Source organism: Festucalex cinctus, chromosome 2 (genome assembly GCF_051991245.1).
Source record: "Festucalex cinctus isolate MCC-2025b chromosome 2, RoL_Fcin_1.0, whole genome shotgun sequence".
NCBI lineage: Eukaryota > Metazoa > Chordata > Actinopteri > Syngnathiformes > Syngnathidae > Festucalex > Festucalex cinctus.
In genome coordinates, this window is record NC_135412.1 from 13,395,518 (window position 1) to 13,423,489 (window position 27,972).

At 40.2% G+C, this 27,972-nt stretch overlaps 2 protein-coding genes across 3 annotated transcripts in view; one reads left to right on the forward strand and one right to left on the reverse strand.

Moving 5' to 3' along the window:
- The window catches only part of kmt2d (lysine (K)-specific methyltransferase 2D), a 36,666-nt gene extending 32,320 nt beyond the window's left edge, over window positions 1–4,346 (forward strand). For both annotated transcript variants that reach the window (XM_077512969.1, XM_077512970.1), the window contains exon 55: window positions 1,725–4,346. In XM_077512969.1, the coding sequence (XP_077369095.1) occupies window positions 1,725–1,817 (93 nt within the window). In that variant the 3' untranslated portion in view covers window positions 1,818–4,346. The remainder of the gene's footprint in view (window positions 1–1,724) is intronic.
- Window positions 4,347–6,116: 1,770 nt separating this feature from the next.
- On the reverse strand, window positions 6,117–27,830 carry acvr1ba (activin A receptor type 1Ba). The gene is made up of 9 exons (XM_077512971.1): window positions 27,631–27,830; window positions 14,793–15,029; window positions 14,451–14,708; window positions 11,741–11,971; window positions 11,463–11,630; window positions 11,228–11,384; window positions 8,991–9,115; window positions 8,785–8,915; window positions 6,117–7,651 (listed from the first exon to the last, which is right to left on the reverse strand). The coding sequence occupies exons 1-9, from the start codon at window positions 27,692–27,694 to the stop codon at window positions 7,526–7,528; spliced, it is 1,497 nt and encodes a 498-aa protein (XP_077369097.1). The 5' UTR covers window positions 27,695–27,830; the 3' UTR covers window positions 6,117–7,525.
- Window positions 27,831–27,972: the final 142 nt, after the last annotated feature.

Below are 27,972 nucleotides of genomic sequence, written 5' to 3' on the forward strand. Positions count from 1 at the left end.
CCCCCCAGCACCCCCACCCCCTGCCGCCCCCCACCTCATCCACCCGGCACCACAATGGGCGGACAGCCAGCGCAGCAGGGTTCTCGCTTTACTACTACTGCACATGGATCCTAAGATGGATATCAAGACTATAGAATAAATGTTAATAAATAAGCAACTGGGTTTAACTGTCTTACTAGGACTGTTTTTCCACGACTTTGTGAATTCAAATATGAAAGTAGACAACTCCAGTTTGAAGAGTAAAATTTATATTTTTTATTGAATTTTTTCTACATTTCTGGTTCCGCGTTTACAATCAGTTTGATTTCGGGGAGGTGGTTCTTAACCATGTTGGAGGTACTGAACCCCACCAATTTTCTAGATGCATCCGAAGAACCGCTCTTTATTTAACTCCATTTACTCCCAAAAACGTATAGACACGTTCTATTTTAAATATTGCAGTGGTCCCAAAAATGTGTTTGTTTGTTTGTTTGTTTTTTTTAATGTGAATTCATGTTGAACATATTTGTCGTACCACTTCCTTTTTTTCTTGACATTGTTAGTATGAAGGGATTAAAATAAAGCAATCATATGACAACAGCCACAAGTCAACTTCTGAGTGCACCAAATTCCCTGCAGCACCGATAGGCCAAGCAATGTAGCATGATCACATGCATCTAATGATGGCCAAGCAGGGTGTATAATCACAAATTATTTGAGTCCGGGGTGTCTCTTGACCTCCGTTCGAACCCTCGAGATTGACTCACTGAATTGGGGTTTGATCAAACCCAGGTTAGGAACCACTGATTCGAGGTATTTGAAGTTCATGTGATTTAAGCAATTAAGTCTAATTAGGGGTCTTCCGAGCCTTAATCACGTTGATTACAAAAGTGCATCATCTTCTTCGTTGCCGCCATCCTCAACATCCTGGCCACCACCTTGATGAAGTTATATTTTACATTCACTTGAAGGCACAACCAAAGCTTTATTAAGAGCAAGTTAGTTAACAATAAATATCAGGGGCCCACCGTGTTTGAGGATTCACATGATGTGTGACCATTTAGTGATGTATTCGCTGGAGATTGGCTGAAATCTTCTTCTACTTCATCTTCTTCTTCATCTGCTTCTTCATCTTCTATTTCATCTTCTTCTACTTTGCCTTCTTCAACTTCGTCTTCGTTTTCTACTTTGTCTTCATCTTCTTTTTCATATACTTGATCTCCTTCATCTACTTCATCTTCTCCATCTTCTACTTCATCATCTTCTTCTTCATCTACTTCTTTTTCTTTTACTTCATCTTCTACTTCGTCTTCTTCTTCTGTTTCTTCTACTTCTTCTTCTACTTCTTTTACTTTGTCTTCTACTTCGTCTTCTACTTTGTTTTCTGCTTCCTCCTCTTCTTTTCCATCTTCTTCTGCTTCATCTTCTTTTTCATCTACTTAATCTTCTTCATCTACTTCTTCTTCATCTTCTACTTCATCTTCTTCTTTTACTTAGTCTTCTACTTCGTCTTCTACTTCGTCTTCATCTTCTGCTTCGTCTTCTTCGACTTTCATCTTCTTTTACTTCGTCTTCTACGTTATCTTCTTTTTCATCTACTTCGTCTTCTACTTCATCTTCTTTATAATGATGATGATACAGGTAATATTATTATGTATTGTTATTATTATTATGTAGTATTAATTGGGGCTGACACGCTTCACTGTAGATTCCGACTTGTGACCGTCCGTGTTTGTGCATTGCAGCTGACCTACGACTACCAGTTTGACTTTGAGGACGACCAGCACAAGATCCCGTGCCACTGCGGAGCTTGGAATTGCCGAAAGTGGATGAACTGAGACTGAGGAAGGAAGGAAGGTGGAGCTTCGCCTCCTTTCTGCGCCAAAGCCTATTTTTGTTTGTTTTGTTTGTTTTTTGTTTTTGTTTTTAAACTTGACTTAGCCAGTGCATAAGCTGCTCTCACCCAAGTGGAGGAAGGCTGGCCTCCATTTTGGGACGACTCCGAGTGACAGTTGAGCGTGTAGCCAAAGGTTTGACAAGCATTAATCAATACACCACAACCACCTCCTCCTCGATGGTGGACACGACAACAGGGCGGGACGTTTTATTCCCCCCCTCACCCCCCAATCACATTTTTTTGCTCGGCCAAAGCCCTTTTTAAAAAAGATAATAACGGGAACAATCATGTCGACAAGCACCATGCATCAACAACAACAAAAAAGAAGCCATTTTAATATACTACGAATGAACTACTCATGTATTTTTCTTGTTTTAAGTCGGACCTACAGTACTTCCTGTGCCACCTCTGATCGCCCCCGCCCATTACAAAAAGGCACTTTCCCCCCCCCCCCCCACCACCACCCATGGAATCATCAATGAAGACAACGCGGACGTTGGCTAGCGAGACAATCTTGGTTGAAAAGAACTTTTAGCGACTCCGGAGGTGCCCCGCGCTTTTCTTGAACAGTCCTAAAAGGCTTGTTGGACCCGGTCTACCTCATTGATTTCAGCGGGAAGTGACTCCTTTGTATATAAAGAAGAAAAAAAACGACAAAAAAAAAAAGAAGACAAAACTGTTAACTGCTACTGTGGAATTAAAAGGGGGGATGGGAGGGGATGTTCTTGGACAAGCAGGTAATCTTAAGCAGCAGGTTTGCTCTGTCTACTCTATGCTGATGATCATTTACAACGGAGCCAACCTGATGATAATTAATCATGACTTATTATTTATACAGAGGAACTATATGAGCGGTTTTGATAAGCATTCAGACAGACAAAAACAAAAAAACATCCGAAGCTCAGCCTCACATCCTGTCAACCACCAAATCATCCCGATATCCATCTCAGTTTCTTCTTTTTCGCCAGTGGACGCATGACTACTAAAATGTCCATTTTCAATCACGCTCTCGTCCTCTGTCGGATTTTAGTGGACAAAACGTTTTACTGTAAGTAGGTCTTCCTTTTGCCTGAGTGCAGCCTGCAGTGTTTCTACTTCGCAGGTGCGTGCGAGTGTGCGTGCGAGTTCGCGTGTGTGTGCTTTTTCTAGCGCCGGTACTGTCCTCCAGGCTGAACTGATGGCAGGGAAAGACTAATTGGATAAAAGGGCATTTGTTTCCTCGTCTACCTGAGAGTTAAAAGGAAAAAAAAAAAAAGTCTTTAAAGGGAGCTTTACTGAAACTTCCCACACTGCTATATTCCCCCTTCCCCGGACAAAATCACCTCACAGGATTAAAAGAAAAATGCAAACTTGTACAAATGTATATAACGGTTTATGCATTCGGGGCCTCTGTACCCAGCAAGCCCCTTTGTAATCAATAAAGTGTAGAGAAATAAAATGCAAGAAGAAGAAAAAAAATCAACCACTGGATATCATTTTAACAAAGCTGTACATACGTATAAATATATGTAAAATGGCAAACTAATATCTTTATGTATATGAACCAGAGTGTTTTTTGCATTAACTGTTTTTTCTATTAGTGTTTTTGCTATAAGCTCTCAGAGGCAAGTTTGTTGAAATCAAACAATGTGATGAGAGAAGAGAAGCCGAAGTGATGACAGAAAGGATCTGTGTGTTGAATGCACATCACACAGCAGTGCATAGCATTTGTATTTATGTAATATGTTGGGTTGTTTCTTTTTTTTTTTCTTCTTCTTCTTATTTTTGTATTTATGCTTACCAAATCGTGTCCCTTCTTTACCTCCAATTGGATGAATATATTCATGAATGGAAGCTTTTCTTAGTGTCATGCTTCTTTTTTTGTATCTTCCCTCTAGAAGTGAATGTGTTGTGAAATGGTTACTTGGCCTCGTGTGGAATAATCCCAAAATCAACCCCAGACTTAACCTGGTAATGAATTGCACTCTCTCATAAATCTATATATCTATATATCTAGCTATCTATATATATATATAATGGAGAAGTTTGCGCAAGTGGTCGATATTGATCAATTATCCCAAGCAGTGATTCTACTTGTGTTTTTACTGTTTCTATTTCAAGGGAAGACCATAATGAGACCTAACGCCTCTCACTGGATTTTAGCCTGAAACTTTTCTGAAATCTTAATTTAAGTTTTCTTCATATCTTATAATTTAAAAGTTCACTCAAATTGAAGTTTTGTTTTTAACCTCACCTACTTTTTAAAAAAAGATGTTGCATCTGTACAGCAGATATACTTTTAGGGACGACAAATATATTGATTTTTATTGTAAGTGGCATGTTTTGTATGAATATTCTTTTGAATTGTACATATTTTTTCAGGAAGCCAGAGGTTTCTTTATATATACAGCTTCCTACTCCTTCCCCCATGCCCTGTCATTTGTCTGCTTTTGTTTCTTGTAAACAGAAATAAAAATGCATTTTAAATATGTGCACTTGTCATTTTTCAAAAAGTTCGAATTCGAAAGTTCTATTGACGTGATACAGAAGTTGAATAACAGTCATTACTTGGGATGTGTGCAAATATTAAAACCAAATTGCAGTTATGTGGCCTCGTTTTCGCTTTAGTTCCTGTTCCTTTTAAATGCTTTAGTATAATTAAAAGTACATTTGTTGTTCCATCTGTTTGGACTAATATCACATCAAAAACAGCTAATAAAATTTGAATTTAAGAAATTATCAAAAGATTTTCTAAAGGTTTTCTTGCTAACAAAAATGACTTCTAGGTCTTACATAAATGGCATTGGTATCGTCCGGACAAAAGCGGCACTTTAGCATTCCATGTTTTCTTTGTGTCGCCTTAGTCGCTTCATTATTCAAAACGAAAGCACAGATAGAGAGGGATGAATGGATGGATTGGTTTATTTATTGATTGAAGGCCATGTGAATAAGAACGTTTTCTAACTGTCCCTGAAGGCAACACGTCAGTCACATAGCCAGAGCTTGATCGCTGGGTTACTTTAAAAATGTATTCCGATTTCCGATACAATGTAGGGTAACCAAGCGCCCTCTTTTGTGGGGACAGACCACTTTTTTTTTTCTTTTTTTTTTTTTACGTCCTGTCCGCGGGTTTTATAAATTAACGAAAACGTCCGGTGTCGGTACTAGATGTGATCGGGCTGCCAGATCGTATCGGGGTTGGCTGGAAATTATCCCGTTGACGTCAAACATTGGAAAGAAAATATTAAAGATGTAATTTAAATAAAATGTACGAATTGAAATTGTAATAACGTAAATTAACCTAAGAATATAAACGCAATATATATTGAATAAATAATAAAATAGATTGAATAAATGATACACAAAATAATTGTGACAAATATTGTCAGATTAGATTGTTAAAGTGTTACTATCATTAATTCTTTGACTGCCAAACATCATCCAAAAAACCCCAACGGTGCCAGCCGATTTGGAGCATTTTCACTCATCTTTCAAAGCAAACAGAACATTGTGCCATAACAACATAAATATGGTGGATAGCATATGAAAGATTGGATTCCATTCTTTTCATGAGAAAAAAGGTATGTTTCTACCTTATTCCATTCTTTAGTAATGACCATTTGAAATTAGGTCATTTGAGTGACATAAGTGAAAATACAAAAATATTAAGAGAAAAACAGGCTTTTAGTGAAGTTTTTTTTTTTTTTTTGGGTACAACAGTTGATTTTCACACTGTTTTTTGTTTAGTGACAAGGCAGCGCTGCACAGAAGTTGCGCTGCCCTTTGAGAGAGAGAGAGAGAGAGAGAAAGTTCTAAACGCAAATTAACGTTTTTGGCGGCATTCGTTAGGATTTTAGAATACATCATTAAATGTTTTTGGCGGTCAAAGAGTTAAGACTGTCTTTTGTTATAGTGTACAGCTAAAAAAAGAAACCAAACCGAAGCTGCTGTACTGTCACCGACAAGCACGAAGGCACTTCAATCAATTTTTTTTTTTCACTCTTAAAATATCATGCTTTTATATTTTAGGTTTATTTACGTTTTTACAATGTTACTCCATAAATTTTGTTAGTTTGAACAATTGTAAACAATTTCCAGACAATCCTGTAGCGCAACGTCATCGGCAGGCGACCCCGATACAATCTAGCAGCCCAATCACATCTGGTACCGACACCGGTTGACATCGCGCGACTAAAAGGAGGTGGAGTGCACCGTATTACCGCGACAGGATGAGGGTATTTACATTCATGAAGCCAGGCACTTAAGAAAAAAAAGGAATTTATTGTATATCACCTATATACAGTAATCCTGAAAACATTTGCACAACATGGATTTTCCTATCTTGAAATATTACACACGGACAGGATGTCTAATAGCCGTGTATCCATGGCAACAAAACAAAACATGGACAGGGCCGTTGTACTTTTTGTGTCTCCCGTAACTCCCCGGCTGCATGCAAGACAGACACCAATGCGACACAAACAAACATGAACACACAGATTCCTGATCAACACCTCGGCGTGGCCAAGGCCAACAAAATGAATGAAAAACATGCAGATTCACTTTGGCAGCCATTCCAGGAACTACTTATGACATCATGCTTCTGCTTTGCAATCAAACAGGGTCCAGAATTCCAGGTCGCAAAAAAATAAAATAAAATAAAATAAAAAAATGAAATAAAATATTCCAGTGTCAGTGAGAGGATATGTTAGGAATCGATCACATCTGCGTTGTTGAGCCCTGAAAACACCTCGCTTGGCAATCCCAACCATGAAAATAAAGGAAATTAGCTGCAGCAAATGTGGGATCAGTAGTACCAACAAATGAGAAGGGGGGTTAACAACCAAGAAAACGATAGAAAATCCAGCAGATTCATTTTGTTTTGTTTAAAAAAAAAAAAAAAAACGACAAGTACCCTCACGGTTCACATTGGTGCTAACGGATGGGGGGGGTTGTTATTTAATTTGAAAAGAAAAACAAAATGTACCCATCAGTAGTGTCAAAAGTCACAAAAGAAAACAATTCATGACAGAAACACACAATATATCGATATATATATATTAAAAAGAATAAAAACATTTGATACGCCTCTTGGCCCGACACGCCGATGTCATCACGCCATTTGGGCGGCGCGGCGGTCGGTCGTCTCACAGTGTTCGTCCACATCAAGTCAAAAGTCACAAATAAATTAAAAAAACGTTTTTCCATTGCCAGTCCAGTGCTTGCCTGCAGGTTGCACAGAGGAAGCTACACATGGTCACATTTTGTTTGATTGTTTGTTTGTTTTTTTCATCTTGAGTGAGTGATGGAAGCAGTAAGAGGATGTGTTTGTAGTCCTTTCACATTGGACTACAAACATGGCCTCCACCTTCCTCAAACATTCACAGCCTGTACATGGTTGGGATAATTTTGGAGTGATTGCTCTCTTACAAAAACAAAGACAAATAAAGTCATGAAAACTGTACACTAGTAGTTCCTGCCATCTGGAAGACGAAAACAAACGTGAGATGATATTAACAGTGGTAGTGCTGCGGCCCATGACGAGGGGAAGTGGGGGGGGGGTTGAGGGGGCGGGAAGACACGAGGACGTCGGACAGGGTTGGTGGGTCTCAGTAGTTTTGGCTAAAAAGGTGAGGTAGGCCTTGGCTTGAAAACTGGCAGGGGCTTCTTTCACATCTTGATGTCCTCCTCCACGCTCAGCTGCGACAGGGTCTTCTTGATGCGCAGCGCCGTCAGACGCGCCGCGCCGTTGGAGTACCAGCACTCGCGCATGATCTTGCCCATCACGCGCAGCGACTGCACAACACACAAACAAGACAGAGGGACGCTTAGCAACTCTTCCAAAATGTGAATACAGGACAAGGTGCTTTGAGGAGTTTAGATAGTTCCATGATCGCTTGAAGGTGAAACCTCCCAAAAATTTCTGTAACGTGCAAAAAACTGCACTCTGATATTGTACTTTAATGGCAGGATTAAATACAGTAGAATGATAAATAATTAAAACGCCCCACCAGGGGGCAGTATAAGGCAGATAGATGGGAAAAACAGTAAGGTTGCCAACAGCATAGACGGCATTGTGTTAGCATTAGCATTAAGATAGCAGACGAAAAGCTCGGCAATGTGACTGTTTCACCCACGCCAGAGTTACTATATTCTTTATTTATGCTGCTATTTTTCTTATTATATTTACATTACATTACTATAATTAGGTTAACAAGTGTCTAGAAGGGTAGGAATTGTGTAGTGGATATATTATGGTTCAGTAGAAGTAACTTGTTCTCAAAAATTCCCCCTACTTCGCAGAAATTCACCTAATTGCGAGTGGGCGTGGAATGTAACACCCGCCAAAAGTGAGGAAACACTACACAAGTAATTCTCTTTGTATTGTGTTTAGATTAAGGCACCATTTTGCTAGTCCTGGGAATTCAGGGGAAAAAAATATCTTATGTTCTTTGGAGAGAAAAAAAAAAGGGGGCTATTCCTGATTTTTGTTTATTCCTGATTTTCAAAAACCTTTTTTTTTTTTCATTAAAAAAAATGAAGAAAAGAAAAAGAAAAAAAGAAAAACTCATACGGGGATTTATGTGACAATGTTAGCTATTTACGTAAAGGGGGGGAAAAAACTTTATTCCTGATTTTCAAAATTTTTCGACCTTCAGCTTGGGAGACTGTCATACTACCACCTGAACTATGCCCCTCCTACTGTTTGCTTATCTCCAAGAGGAGTTAGGAAGATTCCAGCTGCCATGAGAAACGTAGAACCCACAATGTGAATTGAAATAGATCAACACAAGTAATTTGTGGTTGAATAATTTTAAGAGGAGCTGTACTATGTGCACATGCTGAACAATTGCAGACATGTACAAGTGAAACTGCAAATAAATCATGGCTAAATACAAAAATCCAAACTGAGCTCCGAGCATAAATACCTCGTAGCTCTGCCACCAGTTGGGCACGTTGGGCCGCAGCTTCTGGTCACACACCACCTTCCTCATCTCCTCGATAGAGGGGTCAGAGGGCACCAGGTCATAGTAGGGCAGCTGGTACTCCTCGTGGACACCTGCCAAACGAAGAAGTCAGCGTTTCCGGCTTGTTACTTCGGATGTGTCCGGTCCGGGAGGGGGCGGGGCCTCACCTCCTGCATTGCAGCGGCGTGCGATCTCCCAATACACCAGACCCAGAGCGTAAATGTCGGCGCACTTGAAGGAGTCAAAATGCTTCATGTTGATGCTTTCGTCTAACACTTCTGGAGCCATGTACCTGTGAGGACGCACCACATCATCATCATCATCATCATCATCATGTTGAGGAAAAATACACAGCTGGCTGATGATCTTAGTCATTCATTCCTGTTTGGTAAGGAATATTTATTAGTTTTTTGAAAAAAGCTATTTGTTGGAACCAAGATTATTTTAGTCAATGAAAACTAACGAAAAGACTAAAACTAAAATTCAAAAAACAATTTCGTTAACAACATCAAATAAAAACAAAAATATTCACTAACTGAAACTACATTTTATATCTACAAAACTAAAACGAACTGTAATTATAGTGAAAATGTCAATTTCAGTCTTTGGTAATTAATTTAATACATGAGCTTTTGAGGATGATTTTAAATGTGATTTTAAGTATATTTATTAAACCGGAATAAGGACGTTTCAAAGTGTCTCGAACGGAAGTGACATCATCTTGCAGCAGCCAATAGAAAAGCACCTTCAGACGACATCGCTCCTAGGCAACAATTTTGCACGCTTGACTTTTGACTCGCCTCGCCTGCTTTTTCATTTAACTTATCCGAAATGTAGCGCTAGGCCTGCTCGATTATGGAAAGAATAATAAAACACGATTATTTTTGGCAATAATTGAAATCCCGATTATTCAAATGATTATTTTGGTGCAAAACAAGATAATGTTTAAGAATTTAAAATATTAAGACCAACTTAAAAAAAAAAAATACTATAAATATGTTTTTTTTTTCAATAATAATAATGATGATTTAAAAAAAAAAAAAAAAAGAAAAAAAAAAGAAATACTATAAATATGTAAGTTCCTTTTGGACCAAACAGAATTTATAATAATATACATTTATAATAATATATATTTATTTATTTATGTTGAATTGCAGAATGTGCACTGTGCAGTAGGACAATCATTTATTTTTTGGTACAAAATAAGAACATGTTCAAACATGTTTTTATTTTAAAATAAAAAATAAAAAGGTGCAAATGTATAAATAAATTAAAAAAAACTCAAAAATTAGTATTAATTATTGTTTTTAAAAATTAAGCTGTTTTTGTAATTGTGGAGTGTAATAATTGAAATTGTAACTGAATTTCGATTAATTGCACAGCCCTATGTAGCACTATGTAAGATATTTGCTACTTTTTTTCATTTTACCATGGTGTTTATTAAATACTGCGCACAAGTAATACATATAAAAATTAAAAATAAAAATTACAACGAAAACTAATATTGAAACTAACTAAAACTAAACTTAAATTAAGCATTTTTTAAATGACTACAACTAATATAAACAAACAGAACCACCTGGAAAACTAATTAATACTAACTCAATTTAAAACCCAAAATTCAAAATGAATTAAAAACTAACTAGAATGAAAATTCCAAAACTATAATAACCCTGGTTGGAGATTTTTATTTTTTATTTTTGTTAGTCCAAAGTGCCTCCCATCTGACTTGCACTGTTTACACTAACAACATATTCTGCCCTCCCTCTCCACACTGAGTACAGTTTGGCAGATAGTCCTTAAAAAAAATAAAAAAATAAAAAATAAAAAATAAAAGTCCAATGTTGCCGGTTTCAAGCCATTTATAAAACTCTAGTTGAAGTTAACTGCAAAACTAAACTAAACTAAATTAAGACTACACTTAGTGCTCTCAAATACAAATCACACTTTGTTTTGTTTAGTTCCTGAACATAGCTAGCGCAAAGCTAATACACAATGGAAAACACCATTAACCTGCTAATGAAAATGAGCGTGCGTATTCAGACCCAAACGCTGAAAAACAATTTTGATTAACCAAGCTCCATCGTAATTTTCTTCTTCTACTTCTTAAAGTGAGGCACCACACTGCCCCCAAATGGCCATGTTACATGCAGCAATCCCAATTTTAGCAACTGATCCCTGTAGCAAAAATGGCAATCAACTTCAGAGGAATCATTTTCACTTCGAGGCGCCCAATACACTCTTTTCGGGTAGTCTACATGCTGTTAACTGTATGTTGAAATGTTGTAATTTCTCCCAATGATTGTCTGAAAAGAAAATGAACAAATCAAAACAAAACAAATAAACACTAAGAAAGGATAAACACTAGCAGCCGTTTGGGTGCGAGGACATGGCAAGACTTTACCTTTTCGTGCCCACGCGCTGGTTGGGAGCAATATCAATCGTGTCGGTGATGGACTCGTGGCGGACGGCCAGGCCGAGGTCAGCGATGGCGCACATGCCGTTCTTCTTCACCAGGATGTTCTTGGACTTGAGATCACGGTGCGCGATGCCAGGCTTACCTGCGGGGAGGCGCGTCCTTAATTTTGAAAAATCGGTGGTGTCGGTGACGTTGCCGTGCGCAACAGAGCTGCCCTCACCCTGAGTGCCGAGGATCTCCATGTGCAGATGTGCCAGACCGCTGGCGGCCGACAGCGCCAGCTTGATCATGCCCTCGATGGTGACCGAGTAGCGGTTCAGGTAGTCGAAAAGGGAGCCGTGCTCGTGATAGTCCGACACCAGCCACAGCTGAGTCCATGTGCCATTGTCTGAAGGAGAACACAGAACATTTGATCGAATTTCACTGTCGTGAGATGAATTTGAAATTATATTGTTGAAGTCTTTTTCCGGTTAGCATGTAGCTGTTAGCGTCCGTCACCTTTATTGTCCGCCGCGATGAATCCCAGGATGTTTTCATGGCGCAACATGATTGTCTGGTAGATCTCGGCCTCTCGAAACCAGGAGCGCTCCTCCCTGGATGAGAAGATTTTCACCGCCACGTCCCCCCCGCGCCACTTCCCCCGCCAGACTTCACCGAAGCGGCCTTTTCCTATGATTTCCTGCAGCACGATGGTTCTGGCTACCGTCCGCTGCACAAACAGTGGCAGGCCTGTAGGGGGCAGTAGATGACAAATGAAAAACAGTTTTTTGGGGGCATCAACAGCAGAACAGCTACTAAAACGACAAACATGTTTCAAAGTTGCCTGAGCGCAACATGACCTCATGCGTGTTCCCGTCATCGACATGTTTGCACACATTCCGAGCGGATTACTCTGGAACCGCAAGGTATTTTCACTGTTATCACTTGGACCGCACATAAAATAATTGCCGCCATGCAAAGTTTCCAGACTTGTAAAATCCCTGTGACGACCACAAATCATTCTAAGATTATGATAAGACTTCACTGATCCGTGGCTCCAACGTCTTGTGTGAGGTCACCGTGACCAGCAGTTTAACATCCGAGGAGGATTAAAAACATAAGATGCTGATAATAAAAACATTTCCCGAAATTCGGACTACAAGGTTAATAAATTCAGTAGAACTGATTTTTGGTTGATAATTTACAGGAAAAAAAGGCTCGAAGCAATTATTGCAAGTAAGGGTTACACCACCAAATACGGGAAAAAAATAAAAACCATTTGCCTTCTCTGTCACTCATATTTATTTTACACTTCCAGTACATACAACTACCGTTATCCTCTACAAAATCTATTTTTGGTCATACTTTTGGGTGTTTGGAATGTATTAATTGAATTTACATTATTTCCTGTGGGAAATTCTGCTTTGAATTTTCATAGGATTTGGTTTTAGTCAGACTACCTGGAATGTATTAATTATGAAAGCCAAGGTCCCAATGTACGTGTTTTCAAAAGTTGTTTTGGGTTGATTTTTTTTTTTTTTTAATATATAAACTGGGTTGGGATAAAGTGGTACTTCAATTATTTGGCCATTTTTGGCAGCAAAAAGTTGTTGTTTTTTTGTCTATAAATAATTGGATATTTCCATGATTTTTTCCATGCACAATTAGTTGGATTTATCGGAGCTGTTTTTTCCCAGTTCTGACCTGCAAGCCTTCGAGGCGAAAGTAAACAACCAAAATGGCGGCTACTGATTTTTTTTATATATATATTAGGGGTGTGAATTGCCTAGTACCTGACGATTCGATTCGTATCACGATTCACAGGTCACGATTCGATTCCGATTAATCCCGATACGAATTTATAAGTCTATTGTTGCGATTTTTTTTCATTCAAATTTAGAAAATATTAATCAGTAAGCTTGTAGACTCTACAAGCTAGACTCTACAATGTAGAGTGTTAGATTTATATGAAAATGTATTATTTATTTATCTGAAATTTCAGTCTTATAGAGGTTGTAATCTGTTTCATGTTTGAACAGCATTAAAATAAAATATTAAGGCTTAATGTTCCGTTCATATAACATTCTTCCATGCTCAAGGTGTGAATCCTAACCCGAAGTCAGACGTTTTGTTGAATATTTTTCCATTAAAAATGGAAAAAAAAAAAGAAAAAAAAAAGAAAGAAAAGCCAATGATGATAAGACGTTGAATCGGTAAGACTACCGAATGAACAATTCTGAGCTCTTTAAAAAAAAAAAAAAAAAAAAAAAAAAAAAAAAAAAATCGATTCAGCCGCCTATTGAATCAATTCGAGAATTGCGCGATATAGTATCGCGATATATTGCCGAATCTATTTTTTTAACACCCCTAATATATATATATATATATATATATATATATATATATATATATATATATATATATATATATATATATATATAATTTTGATTCTCAAAACTCATTTCGACCTCCAGCAAACCTTCCTTCTCGCAATTTTGCTTCATTTATTGTTTTATCTTATTTCATGCAGGGAGATAGCGGCATACTGTCACTTGTGTTGTGTTACATGAAGATATGTCGAAAATTTATGAATGAAGAAAGCTATCTAGTTTCATACGCAAGTAAATTGTGTTTTACCATTCACGGTCTGTGTTTCCAAAAAGGGTCACCATTGTAGAGTGACGTCACATTGTCGTCGGTCAGTAAAGCCGGGGTACTTTTTTGTTTCCGACTTCGCAAGTGGGATTTTCGAGTTAAAGGGGGTTCCCGTACACACTTCCTGGTTTGAATTCGGAAAAGTCCGACTTCCGACCATCCTCGAATGCAGCAGTACCTTTAAAAATGCATTTTGCAACTTCCTGTCGACTAAAAATGACTTCACAGGTGCTCAGAGCTCAGGTAACGACCAAACACGACTCATATTTTTTCTGGGTGATGTGATGTTCGCAAACTGTGCCGTGATTGGTCGTTACCTGAGGACATATGATATTTTCAGTCAGCAAGTTGCAAAATGTGTTTTTAAAAGGTACCAACATAAAAATAATGAAAATATCAAATTAATTATAGACAAATAAAATAATTTTTACTGCAGAAAATGGCTATATAAGTAAAGTATCCCTTTAATGATCATGTACAAACATGGCTCCTCTGATGAAACCAATTGAGAACCTTCCAAATCAATGATAAAATACATCTTATATGTCAGTAAGTATGCATGTGATTTGATTACCAGAGCCTGATCCGGAGGTAGACATGTCATAAATGAGGTCCTGCAGGGTCTTTTCCTTGGCCAAGTACAGATGGTCACAAGACGGGTCCTCCACCTCCAACCTCTGCCGGTGACTGTAGGCCCTCTGATGATACTGGAACAGGAAAACGCCCACCATGAGCAGCACACAAAGCAGAAAGACGGGCCCCGCGATGACCGCCACCAGCTCCACAGGACCCCAGGAGCCGCCCGAGCCTGAGATGTCCTCCTTTGTTGGCACTGGGAGCACACAGGTGAATATTTTCATGTCAGTCTCACAGTGGGACTACTGTAGGTGATGATGCTGATCCGACATCGCCTTACCGGGGACTTTCAGGTCAATACTGTTGCAGTAGTCTACATAGCAGCAATGAGTGTTGAGTAGACCCTCAGCGCTCAGACAGTAGAAGGGTTGCCCGGGGGGAACCAGGTTGTCCCTGTTGATACAGATGCGCACGTGCTGCTCCTTTCCCTGGATGGTGTAGGTGGAGGCCATGCAGGCGCCATCCGTCTCACACTCATAGCCCGTCTTCTCGCAGGTGGTGCAGTTACAACGAAGAGCTGGGGGGGGGGGGGACAAGACATGAACTAAAAGTTGATTAACGTAAACCCATCATCTACCTTGGTTACACCGTTTTGTCCACTTTAATTTCGCATTAACGTAACATTTTGGTCATGCAGGCCTGTCACCCAATCAGGAGTGCATTTCTTATGATGTGGTCACATGGATTATATGGTCAATAGTGTATGCAGTAACAAAGAGGTGGAGGGAGTGTTGTAGCAGAGGGCTAAGCGACGGGCCGTAGAGCTGAACCAAAACTAAATTTTTCGCACAACAGCATTATTTTATGCCGAGACATGACCACGACGCTAATACCGCAATGTCGTATCGGATACCGTGACGTCTCTAAAAAGGCAAGAGATTAAGGAAGAATGCAGAAATACAAGGATATCTCTGTATTAAAGCTACTGAACGCAGAAAATTCTATTTTGAATCGCTACTGCCACCCGTTGATGAAAAATAAAACTGCACACACCCTTCTTCACATTCACATGTACTTGACATCACATCCGAGTACAGGAAATCCAAACCCAAATTCAGTCTGAAAACTATTGGCGAGAGGCTTGCAGGAGGACCCACGAACAGCTAAGGTGTTAATCTACTAATTAGAAGATGTTTGCGTTAGAAATGGTCAAATAAATTGGCTATTGTAAAGATATTTTTGGCCAAATTGTTAGAGAGAGCAGCTTTTAGCCATAAGGTGAGTAAAAAGAAATACAAGAATGCATCTTGTGAATGCCACAAGTGATCAAATGAACTGTGCAGACAATTCAAGTGATACTTTCACACCATTGCATACTTCTGTACTCATTTTGATAAGTGAGTGAATCGTAGAAAGTATGAGACTCCAAAAACCACCTCCCTCACTTTTCCTGGTTCGCTACAATTAAGTACAGTTCACAAGTGCTGTGACCTTTCAGATTGAGTAGTTTGCATGGAGTTTGTGGGCAAGTCTCAAAAGATTTTGGCTTTGAATGAATGATGATGACTGTGGCCATTTTTGAGTAAAGTTGTTCACATGGATTAATCTAGTGGCCTATTAAAATGTTTTGCTGTTGCGTGTATGGCACATAGTCAGCGTTTGGCCCAGTTGGTCACATTTCCTAATTGGCCAGCAGAGGGAAAGCTAATCCTACGATCTCAAGCGGATGTAAAGAGTTCAATTCAAGCTTGGAGACATTTCTATGACGTCAGACACAGAGCAGGTCTTAAGTAGCAGCACCCAGACGGCCCTGAAATCAGAGCCTTCACTGCGGATGGACCCAGAGAGGCTGGGTGGAGACCGACCTGCCCGCAGAAGAGACAAACTGAAACTCAACAAGGGGAGAGGCCAGAGGGCTCTTGCCAAATCCCCAATGTGGCATTGGGCTTCATTTCTTGCTCGTGTTTAGATCTCACTGACACGAGAGGTCCCAGTATTTCTATATTTAATCTTTATGAGACCAAAAAAAAAAAAAAAAAAAAGTACACAAAATTATAAAAGTTTACAACCCCATTTTTATTTCCTCATAGGATTTACAATACACTGTACCTTACACCTAGTTTATAGCCGGGTATTTGAGTCACAAGTTGACCTAGCTGTGCTGTACAAAAATAACTGCTTGTCATCCAAGAGGGTTGAAAGGTTGTCTTATCCACCACTAGTCAAGCACATCGTCTCTCTGGAGGACAAATGCGCTAGTGGAAAATAAAACTGAGGTCAGAGCCAAAAGGTCTGCACTTGTGAACCAGTTGTAGTGATGGCTAAGCAGCCGGAGCTCAAGAAGAAACTGATTAGTTTTGGAGCCAAACGGGATTTAGAGTCCAAGCGGACATGTTTTCATTTAGCTTTGGTCAGCCTTAACAGGCTTCTACCAACGTTTGATGCTAGCAAACACGGAGCATATCAGGACCTGAGTGGGTCTGGGCACTAGCTACCAAAGTAATAGAATCAAATCCTTGCAAACAACACGGTGTAGTCCAGGAGTAACATGTCACAGTTATGTCACAGACCAGCAACTAATCCTTCAATCGAAATGAAGAGTGGACCTCTCAAGACTTCGACTGTGGACCACAAAGCATTAATAAGCCAAGACGAGAGGAATTCTTATCTTTATTCTTTTCCAGAGAAGCTTGACAGTCAGTTCAAGCTTTAACAATGTCTGGCACAGAGAGAAAAAAAGATTTAAGCGTGGCAAGCTTCCACTAATCTTCTGTCTTATCCGGAGGGTCTTTGACCAGAGACGCTCTCACAACTTCCTTGTTACAAGTGGGGCTGAGCAGATTTTTCACCCCACTGTGGGACTATCTTGCAACATATTCCAAATTGTGGTTGCATCAATTGCACCATCAGCCGGTTTGCACAACTGCAGCGTCACAAAAATGCGCAAACGCAAATCAGGCTTCATCCTGTGTGGGAGTATTTATTTTTTTTATATTTTTTTTTAAACCTCATGTACTGTATTCCATTTCCTATGTGATGAAATCAATCTAAAGCCTGGTTTACATGGCAAGATCTTAAAATTGCCAGCAGACAACACAAATGATGAGATTTTGATTTTGGATTTCCCACCATCCTCTCTCGCTGCCTTGCTTTTTGATTGGCTGCAAGTCACTGTCAACCGGCTACTCGCTTGTCATTCGGGCACACCACACACAGTGAGAAGACGGGCCAAAACAATCCCACATGTTGAATATCCCCGATTTGAGATCAGAGAGGCCTAAACATCCTTCTCCGCAGCCAAAGTCACACACTACACACGGCAGGAATAATAAAATCGGTACATCCTTACGATTGTCGGGAGGTGAAATTCGGTGCTAAAATTCAAATTGTAGTAGGCTTAAGCTTGTTTAGTTAAAAGGAGCACTAACCAGGACTGCAGGAATATTTATGCACCTTGCTAAACAGAAGGGGAACAGGAAAAGGCTTGAATCTTGGCAAATTGACGACAGTTTTCACACAAAAGGAATTTCCTGCAGAGGTAAAGCCAATTGGGTCATATAAACAAATACAGTTGAGGGGAAAGGCCAAATCACGCTTCAGCTCAATCAGAATGAAGGTATTGATTGTCTGACAAGGATAAAAGGGGCCACGAGAAAGTCATCAAATGGAATCCCCTCAAAAAAGCTTGGAAACATGAGCAGACATTTAATGCCTCAGGTCCTTCACTGATGGTTTGTGGTCAACCAAAAGTTTGTTTTGTGGGAGTTTGCACTCTCTTGAGGGATGGACCGGCATGGAGAAAATACAGACACTGGTGCTAAAGGCAACCAAAAATTACTAAGCTCTAACAGCACGGCCGCATAATAGGTTTAAAGTAGGAGGAATAACATCACAAAAGCAACTCGTGGCCTGATGTGCGCCACTGGGATATTTGGTGAACTCTGCTGTTGTATGCACATTATTGTTGGTCTTTACACTAGCGCTTTGTGCGGAGATTAAGACGACATGAGGAGGGATTGGAGAGGCCCTGCTCAACAAAGAGCCGGGCAGGAGAGAGGGGGATGGGTGCCATGGAGCCATGGTGAACAGCAACAACCCCAATATTTGAGGGCCAGACAGGGCGGGGGGGCTGGGCCGGACAATATAAAAGGGGCGGGGGAGTAATGAGCCGGACTTACGGGGGCCCCCCAGCTGCGACTGAGTCCCGCCCAAGAGACCAGCTGTGAGCGTCATTAAAACCCAGTCTAGACTTTGACTTACTGGAGGGTGGGGGCAAGTAACAGGAACAAGGGAACAGTAAAGTTAAAAAGGAGAGAACACATTGGGTTCCTATAATTCCGTGCATGCTGAGGCAGGAAATGACAGTTGTAGTGAGGAAGGGATTAATAAAACACTATTGCCCAAACTAGTTTTGCCCCAACTTGGGACAGACAGCAAACCGCAGCATAGTTCCATTCATCTTAACAACACACAATACACTCTGTTGACTCCATTGTTAGGATATTGACGTGACAGCATATTTGAATTCACAAGGAATCGTGGTCTATGTAGTAACCACTTGTATGTATGCGCAGCTCAAGCCCGCTCCATAAAGGAGCCTTGCCTGAATACATTGATTTCTCCACAGCATTTTCACATTATTCTGTGTCTCTAAGGTGAAAACGCCAGTTTGTGCCTATTATACAATATATAAGTCAGTGCTTCTGGCATGTAACCCACCGGAAATATAAGCCGATGTAAACAAACATTACGCTCATAGCAAAGAACCACACTTCTCGAGTGAGGAGGAAACAGACTACTACTTCATATAGCGTGGTGAGTGACATAAATATGTATTTTATTCGTAGTAAGTGAAAATCAGAAATTACGTCTATTTACATAATTACGTTGTGAGCGCATCGCGATCCAAACAAACAGGATATTCCAATCGACCACAGATGACCATGTAAACGAGAGTAACTCGGTCCGCCACGCCAAAGGTTACTTTGATTGTTCCATAAACCGGAATTCTGACCGAATATTGACTGCATGTAAACGTAGTCATTTATGTGCTGTTCAGAGCTCCTTCTTTGAGCAGTTGTGTCAAAACGGAGACACACAAAAACACACTGAGCACGTGGGTCAGACGCACAGCACCATTAACCAAATGTACTGGCTGAAATTCGATCGCTACAGATACCAGACAGAGTTGATCAAGACAAACAGCCGCCACCAGACAGTGCAACACACAAAACACACACACCACCATGCGCAAGTGCGTCTGAATCAATGCTCCAGGAAAAAGGAAAGTCATTACCTTTGTCTGCATCTCGGAGTCAAATTACTGATCAGATTCCAAAGTCAAGTCCCGGGACTGCAGCAACCTCTAACACTACATTATTGTGGTTATTCTTGTGTAGTTTGCAGCTGTTTGTTAGACTTATGACCGACATGTCAGTATCAACACTCGCTGTCTGACATTTAAATGCAGCTAAAAACAAATATTTTTTTAAACATTTGGCTGTCTGCTCCATGCCCTACTTTTTTTTTTTTTTTTTTTTTAAATAAAAACTCACGTTTAGTGTGCGAAAAGAGGCAAGAGTTGTGGCAAGACACCGATGCCCTGAGCATCTGACAGAACATCACCATGCTGGAGCAACCTCTCGTCTCTACTCATCCGACATGGCTCTGTGTCTGTGTGTTTGTTTCCTCTTTCCAAGCTCAAGAAGGTCATCAAGGGGACCCGTTTTAAAGATGTGGACAACATCAAAATAGCCGTGACAACGGAACTGCGGATGAATCCTGCCAATGTGCAGTAGATTCAAGGGGGAAGTCGTCCTGGAACTTTTATGACACACCCAATTGCAGTATGGTTGACATATAAATTCGAAACAGGGTTATTATTGTTTTGGAATTTTCATTTTAGTTAGTTTTGATTTCTTTTTTTTCCAAGTATTACTTGTGCGCAAGATGGTAAAATCAAAAAAAAGTAATGCATTTCTTACCTACTCTTGTATTTCAACTTTCAAACGTCGGTATTCTGGTTGATATCAAATTAAATGTACAGTACTTAAAATCACATTTAAAATCATCCCCAAAGGCAAATACATTAAATTAATAATGCTACTAAAGACTAAAATGAGGGACATTTTTGCTATAATTATAGTTTTAACATAAAATGTAGTTTCAGTTCGTTTTAATTTTTTAAAAAGCATTTTTGTTTTTACTTTATTTTGTTAACGAAATGTTTTGAATTTTAGTTTTTTCATTAGTTTTCGTTAACTAAAATAACCTTGATTTTGTATGATACCAACCAAACTAATAAGGCAACAGCTAGTAAATGTGATGGACTTGAAATCTTTAAGCCTCCATGGTTGACTTTTTAATTTATGTCAGTCAGTAATGTTTGTTATGAGGACAATGTTGAACAATATTCAGTACCAGCACGGATGAACTAGAACTTTTTACTCAGTGTCATAAACGGAAGACATTAATTATTGTAGCCTTAAATCAAAAAGTTTACAGAGTAGCGACAACAGTTTCTTCCAATCCGTGAGAGGAATGCAGAATGAAATGTATGGTATGCTGCTCACCACTCAAGTTTAACATTTAAATTTACAACGCTGAAACACATCAAACCTCCGCCCATCATGAAGGTCTCAACCCGTGAGAACGGCAGCATCAGTGTACTTGCGGATGTGGTTTTGTACTGTACCAAGAGCAGTTTGACGCAGGAAGATATTCCACGAGTCTGTATATAACTATGGAGTTGAGAAAAATGTGTCTCACGTCTGCATTACATCAGCCATGAAAACAGATTGAACAGCTCTACAAAAAATAAATAAAAGAGAATTGCAGGTGCCAAATTAAGCCCTCCAGTGATGAACTCCCATTGCTACTGGATCTATCTGGTCAATGTTCTGTATTTGAATTAATGGCATGGAGCAGAGGCTGCTTCTGAGTGAAACTGTGGGTCCTGCGGTGATAGTATCCCCTTGTGGTGCAGTATCAGTAATAGCGGCGCAGGGTCAGTCACAGTGCATGCCGTCTGCTGCACCAATTAGGGCCAAGACCCTGCGGGCCCAACGGAGGTCATTATTGATACTAGACCACCTCAGACTTGACCTAAATCTGTGGAGTTCACTTGCATTGTCACAAATAAATGGTAAATACTGACTACAAAAAAGATGGATTAAGATAATGCAGACATGTAGTAAACATTTAAGCAGGAAGGCATCAACACTGGCTGTAGAGAAACATCATTGTGCCCAATAAACTTCCAGTTTTCCATAACCGCCGGGCACTATTTTTCTGTTCGTTCGTATCACTGATACGCGACGCCCTGCATACAGCTGATAGACGCGCACTAATCTACAAGTTGTTTGTCTTTTCGAAGTTATAACTATGGCGGAAGGATTGCCTCGCTATATGCAGCGTGCCGCACAATGATATGAACGAACAGAAAAATAGTGCCTGGCGGTAATGTAGTCTGACTTTTTTTCTAGGGCAAAGTTTTGCTCTTTTGAACGCAAATTGTTTTTAGAAGAAAAACAGTTTATTTCCGTGACCCCAGCCAACTTGCCGGACTACTTTCCTCTCGACCAAAACGGGACCAGAATTCGTGTCACAGAACGCTGTGAGGTGTAAGTCAGTGCTGATTGCGTACCACTGGAGGTGAGGATGCAATACAGATTCCTGTCCAAAAATCCAAACTATCCCTTTAAGTAAAGTTGTAATCGTCTGAGATACCTCTTAGATTGAAAATTTAAAAAGGTTGATTTGTTGTGATTGTATTGTCTTGCTGTTACTGTTTTATGCTATGTTTGTTTTGTTGTCTCTGAAAGAGCTTTGTGACAGCTACAGATGTTTGAAAGCACTATATAAATAAAGATGACTGACAATAACTAAAAAAAAAAATCAGCTTCCAAAATCTAGGACTATGGCCTATCCAGCGAGCGGCTGAGGATTTAGGGGGTGGGGTTTCGCGGGAGCTCCCGGCCGTGGCCTGGAGCCCCGGGGTTTGGGAGGAGGCCGACGGTCGGTCGATGGCGACGGAGCGGCGAGCTAGAGCTGCTGGTTCCCGCCGGCGGCGACCCGGGCCTCTCCGTCGCTCCGCCTCACCCGCCGCCGCCGCTACGGTTCGGCCTACCCTTTCCCTATGTTCGCTCAACCTGGTCTAGGCCTCCTCGGAACCCAGCGGTCGGGTACGCAACTCTCCTCGCGCATTCAACGCTGTGTTGTTGTGCAACCGCTAAATGGGCGGTGCGGAAACAAGAGCTGTTGTGAGCGGAAATAACCGGTGTCATTGAATGGCTGTGGTTAGATAATCCTGACGTTTAAAACCACTTTTAATTGTAAAACCGGTTAATTGCCGCATCCCTAGCTGTTACACAAACAAACAACCAAGGTAAATCAAACAAATCCTGCCTTGTGCTTTTCTGAAGTTAAAGACACACAAAAATATTATTTAGATTGCTTGCGGCAGGAAGTCATTACCAAAACGAGGGAACTAGGGTGCACTGATTGGGTCGGCCGGCCGATTTATTGGCTCAGAGTTCCTTAATTTTGGGGCATCTGTGATCTGCTTATCCCTTAAAAAATAAATATAATAATCCCCACACGTTTGTATTATTTCTAGTGTTGTTCCGATACCGATACTGCATTAAAACAGTGGTATCGGTGAGTAGTCACAAGTAACAAGTAGATACCATTAATTCCAACGCTAATATAGGATTTTGGATGCAGCATCTTGTGTCTTGCCCGTGCACAACATTCACTGATATGTGACATGTTCACCGCATGCCGATCTAAGATATCCTATCGGCCCTTGAATGCTCTGAAACAACGGCAGGACAGCTTTTTCATGTTGAGGGAAAAAATAAGAAATCAAACAGGTATCGTCTGATACTGCAAAGCTGGGTATGGGGCTCGGTATCGGGGGCAAAACCGGTATCGGAACAACACTAATTATTTCACAGATATTGTTCAATGTATTCCAATAAAAATAGGATTGGAACTGTGAAGGCGCAGTAATGCTTTGTTATGAAAAAAATAAAAATCGCGATAGGCAGGTCAGACTTATTAAAAGATTGGAGATCGGTGATCGGCCAGAAAATTGTGACTGGTGCACCCCTAAGTGGAACCATAGCAAACACATTTAAAAGTGGAAATACAACTCTGATAATGGACATTGATAGTTGAAAGAGACACTCCCCACCTCCAGGCTGCGTGGCTGACAGCGCTAAGATCACATTGCAAGTGTTGAGTGCACACAAAGCGGACTGTGTCACGCGAGCATGCAACAAGCATAACTCGCTCCTAATCTGAATGAAGTCAACAACACGTGACTTAATTTCAAAGCAGGGAGTGAAAAATGGACAACCAAAAAACGGCACTCTCGAGCCATGCAATCTGCGTGAACTAAGTGATTTTCAGGTTGGTCTGGTTTGGGGTATTGTATTGCATAATCCTTCAGAGAGTTCAGAAACCACACCGACTTGTGGCCCCCTTTCACTAAAGATCTTGCCAGCTGGACAAACCAGTCCCCCATCCCCTCCTTCCCCCAACACACATTCACCCACTTTTGACTGTGCAGGCCACACATCCACACCCCCACCCTAACACATCACTGTCAATGTTGGAGTGCCCACGTCAAATAAACACAGTGACATCATTTCTGCATAATGTGTACAAACTGAGCAGGCGTGTTGAACTGCACCCTCGGGCGAGGGTGCTTCGATAAACGTATTGGTTTCGATCAGCCGTTTCCAAATTTCAGGTCACTATCACTATCTGGGCCAGGTTTCATTTCTGTGAATTGTCAAGCAAGTACATTTTCTTAACAAAAAGGTTTTTGACATGATTGTTATTTTAATTGAAGTAATTACTTGAGAGAGTAAGAAACATTGCAAACAACTCAATTATGTAGAACAATTGTACTACTGCAAGTAGAGGCGGAAGCCACCATCTTTGTGTAGTTGTCTAAAACAAAACAACAACAAAATCGGGGAACAAAGCACTTTCAAACACCTCTAAAATTCTCCACAGAGTATAAATTCAAGTAAAAAAATACTGATTACTAAAGTACACAATTTCTATAGGCGATCCATAGTTCAAAATTCCCCCCCAAAAGGCAACCAACGATCAACAAACAAAAAACAAACTCAGCATTTTAACAGACAAGTCATTTTTCCGTAATCTTGTCACGTCTGGCGCTCTGATTCACTGAAACTTGGCTCAGTGAACGCATCCCAAATCCCCGGCCTCAAACTTCACCGTGCAGACCGCACACTGAGCTATTGGGAAAAGCAAAAAGGCAGTGGAATATGCTTCTACATCAACAAGAAATATTGTACTGATGTGACGGAGCTCAATAAACACTGGAGCCTGGACTTGGAGTCTCTGTTTTTGAACTTTAGGGAGTTCTATTCGTTGCCAATACTGGCCGGTGTTTACATCGCACACGCTAACACAAACGCCACGCTACAAACACTGGCTGGACCACTCATCATTTTAAATAGTGTGACAATTCTCTACAGCGTCTACACAATCACTTGTTCAAAGTGCCACTGTTCGGAATTGGTACTGTGTGTACCCTTACTTGATATAAAGACTATGTATATATATCACAGTACTCACTACTTTTAATGATGTATTATGTTTTGTTATCTTATTGTAGTTTAAAAAAATAAAAAATATTATGTTGTACGGTGACCTTGAGTGTCTTGAAAGGCGCCTATAAATTCAATTTAATAATAATAAATTATTATTATTATGTTACGTCCTAAATCAGTGGTGTCCAAACTACGGCCCGGGGGCCATTTGCGGCCCGCCGTCCATTTTTCAGTGGCCCGCGACATAGGCTAAAAATGGCATTTGACTCAGTTCAAATAAAATAAACAAAACAAAAATGTTTGGAGATTGTCAAAGTAAGAAGGGAGGGTATCGAAAAACAGGTGCCATTAAAGATTATTTTAATAAAAACTAACTAAAATGAAAAATTCCAAAACTATAATAACCCTACTGCCATATTACAAATACATTGGTTTATATACTGTAGCATTTTTCTAAATGTGCAAAAGCACAAATACATTATTTGTACAATTTTAGGACTAAACACAATTTCTCTTCATAACATTATGTGGCCCTTGCATCCTGATTTTCTGTATGTGGCCCTCAAATGAAAAAGTTCGGACACCACTGTCCTAAATGTTCTTTTCGTTACACACTAGTATTAACTCAAACTACCAGAGACAATATTCCTTGTCCGTTTCTTACATACTTGACCATAGGGATTATTCTGATTTTGATGACAAATATTAGTTACATTCGTCATATCTTACAGTGTATTCAATAGTTAGAGTTTGTGACTTCACTTAATTTTGCTTTTGTAATCCTCCTTCGTAATGTTCTGCTGTGGATCATGTTTGACTGGTACTCTAGCTGAAGGTGATAAAAACAAAATGCAAGATTCCAAAAATGCGAATTTCATAATTAGATAATATGATAAGAAAAGATAATATGATAGAAATAGGTTGTCATTTCAAAGTGGAGGAGATGACAATGACTTGAAGGTAAAAACATCAGCACATGAGGTTTAAATATTACCTTGATCAGTTTAGTGGCAAGTTGCAACAAGGGAAGACAGGTTGTGTGTCTGCAGTGGTTGGAATCTGCTATACTAGGGATTTTTCAGGTGTCATACTTCAAAACTTGTTTTTTTAGATGAATTGTAACTTTTACTCACTGCATTTGGAAACAGATCTGCACGTTTGACTCCTTACTTTGTCAGAACAGGCTTACTACTTTTTCATCCTCCACGAATGATGACAAAATACATGCTTTTAAAAAAAAAAAAAATCCTAAATTTCCACTTTGTCACATCCACTATGGTGGAGATTAAGAGATTGATGTACAAGCTCAGAGCTCAAACTGCTGACATAAATGATAATGCAACAGTGTCGGAGAAGGAAGATATTCCCCATCCATGGCCGTTTTTAAGAGATTTTTTTTTCCCCACAGTTGTTGGCAGCAAGAAAGAATGGTGTTGACTGTGAAATCCCCATTACTGTTGTTTGCTATAAAAATAAAAAAATAATAATAATAAAAATAAAAAATAATAATAATAAAATAAAAAAAAATTTTTCGTAAAGACTTCAGATTCAATAAGTAATTTCTAAAACCAAGTTACTTCTCAACAGCAACAAAGTATTTATACACAGTTCCTTCAACACTCACACGCTGTTTGCATGAAAGTACATTTCAGAGTTTGTATTGTTTACTTCAGTAAAGGAGCTGAACCAGTACCGGTACTTTACTACAAGCAATCTACTGTTCTTAATGCTCACTACTATATTAAAGAGAGTGAACACTTTTATAATCTCTGCTAGCTTGTAAGAGGCCATGGTGAGCAGGCTGCCATCATCTGCAAGCAGCTAGACCAGACCGGAGAAGCGCCCCTAAAGACCCCCACTTGCCACATTTCCATCACAATACAGCCAGACTTGAACTGTGACTCCTGTCTGGGGTTTGTGAATACACGGCGGTAGTCAGCCATTGCCAAGTTGCCAACATTCACACAGCGGGCGAGCAACCTTTCCACTCCTTCGCAAACGGACACCAATGCAATCGCTGCCAGTGTTTACTCGCAAACAACACATTTCAGGCACTTAAGTAGGTTAGGCCTCCATTCTGAGAGCCTTTTCCCCCCTTAAAACACATTGAGCACGTTTAACGAGGGAGCTAAGCTCAACACACAAACATAGATAAGCCGGTGACATTGTTGAATAAATAAAGAAAAAAAATGTGAGCCACACAACTTGATCCGTAGATGTATTACGTCACATGTGCATATACTCGCGTATAAATAAATATTCGTTAGCTCGTGGACGTTCCAACGTAAACAAGCAGCACCATGTTGTTGTGCTTGAGCTGCTCGCTCCAATTAAACACAAGCACGCGGGAAGGTGTCGGCAAACTAACGAAAATATGTTCTGTCATTGTGAACAACAACCCGGTTTTGTTTTGTTTTTTTAGGTCAGTACTAGCTCGACGTTAGCCAAAATCCCCCCCAGTGTAACAGCGGCGGCGCCATGGCGAGGAGCGAACGACAACAGATAAAACACGCACATGCGCGCGCACGCGGCGAGCGAGCGAGCGAGACAAAAGCCGAAAATGTGCTCGGCTCGGCTCAAACTTACCGTTCCCGACAGCCAGCAGCCCGAGCAGGGCCAGCAACGCTCGGCCAGTGTGTTTCACAGCCATTTCTTGCACATTCCCATCGCTTCGCACGCTAAACACGAGAAAAGTAGACTGGATGCAACACAACACAACCACAGTCCGACCACACGCTTCACTCCACTCCACACATACACACGAGCGCACTAGAACACGGCGAGTCAGCTGCGTGACGTATTTAAAGGGGCAGTGCCAGGTTTAAAGGGGAGGTCCGTGTGTCCTCCTCTGAGGTCAACAGCAGCAGCACGACCGCTGCTCATAGAACATGCTGGAAATTAGGTGATATTATTTATTTATTCATATAA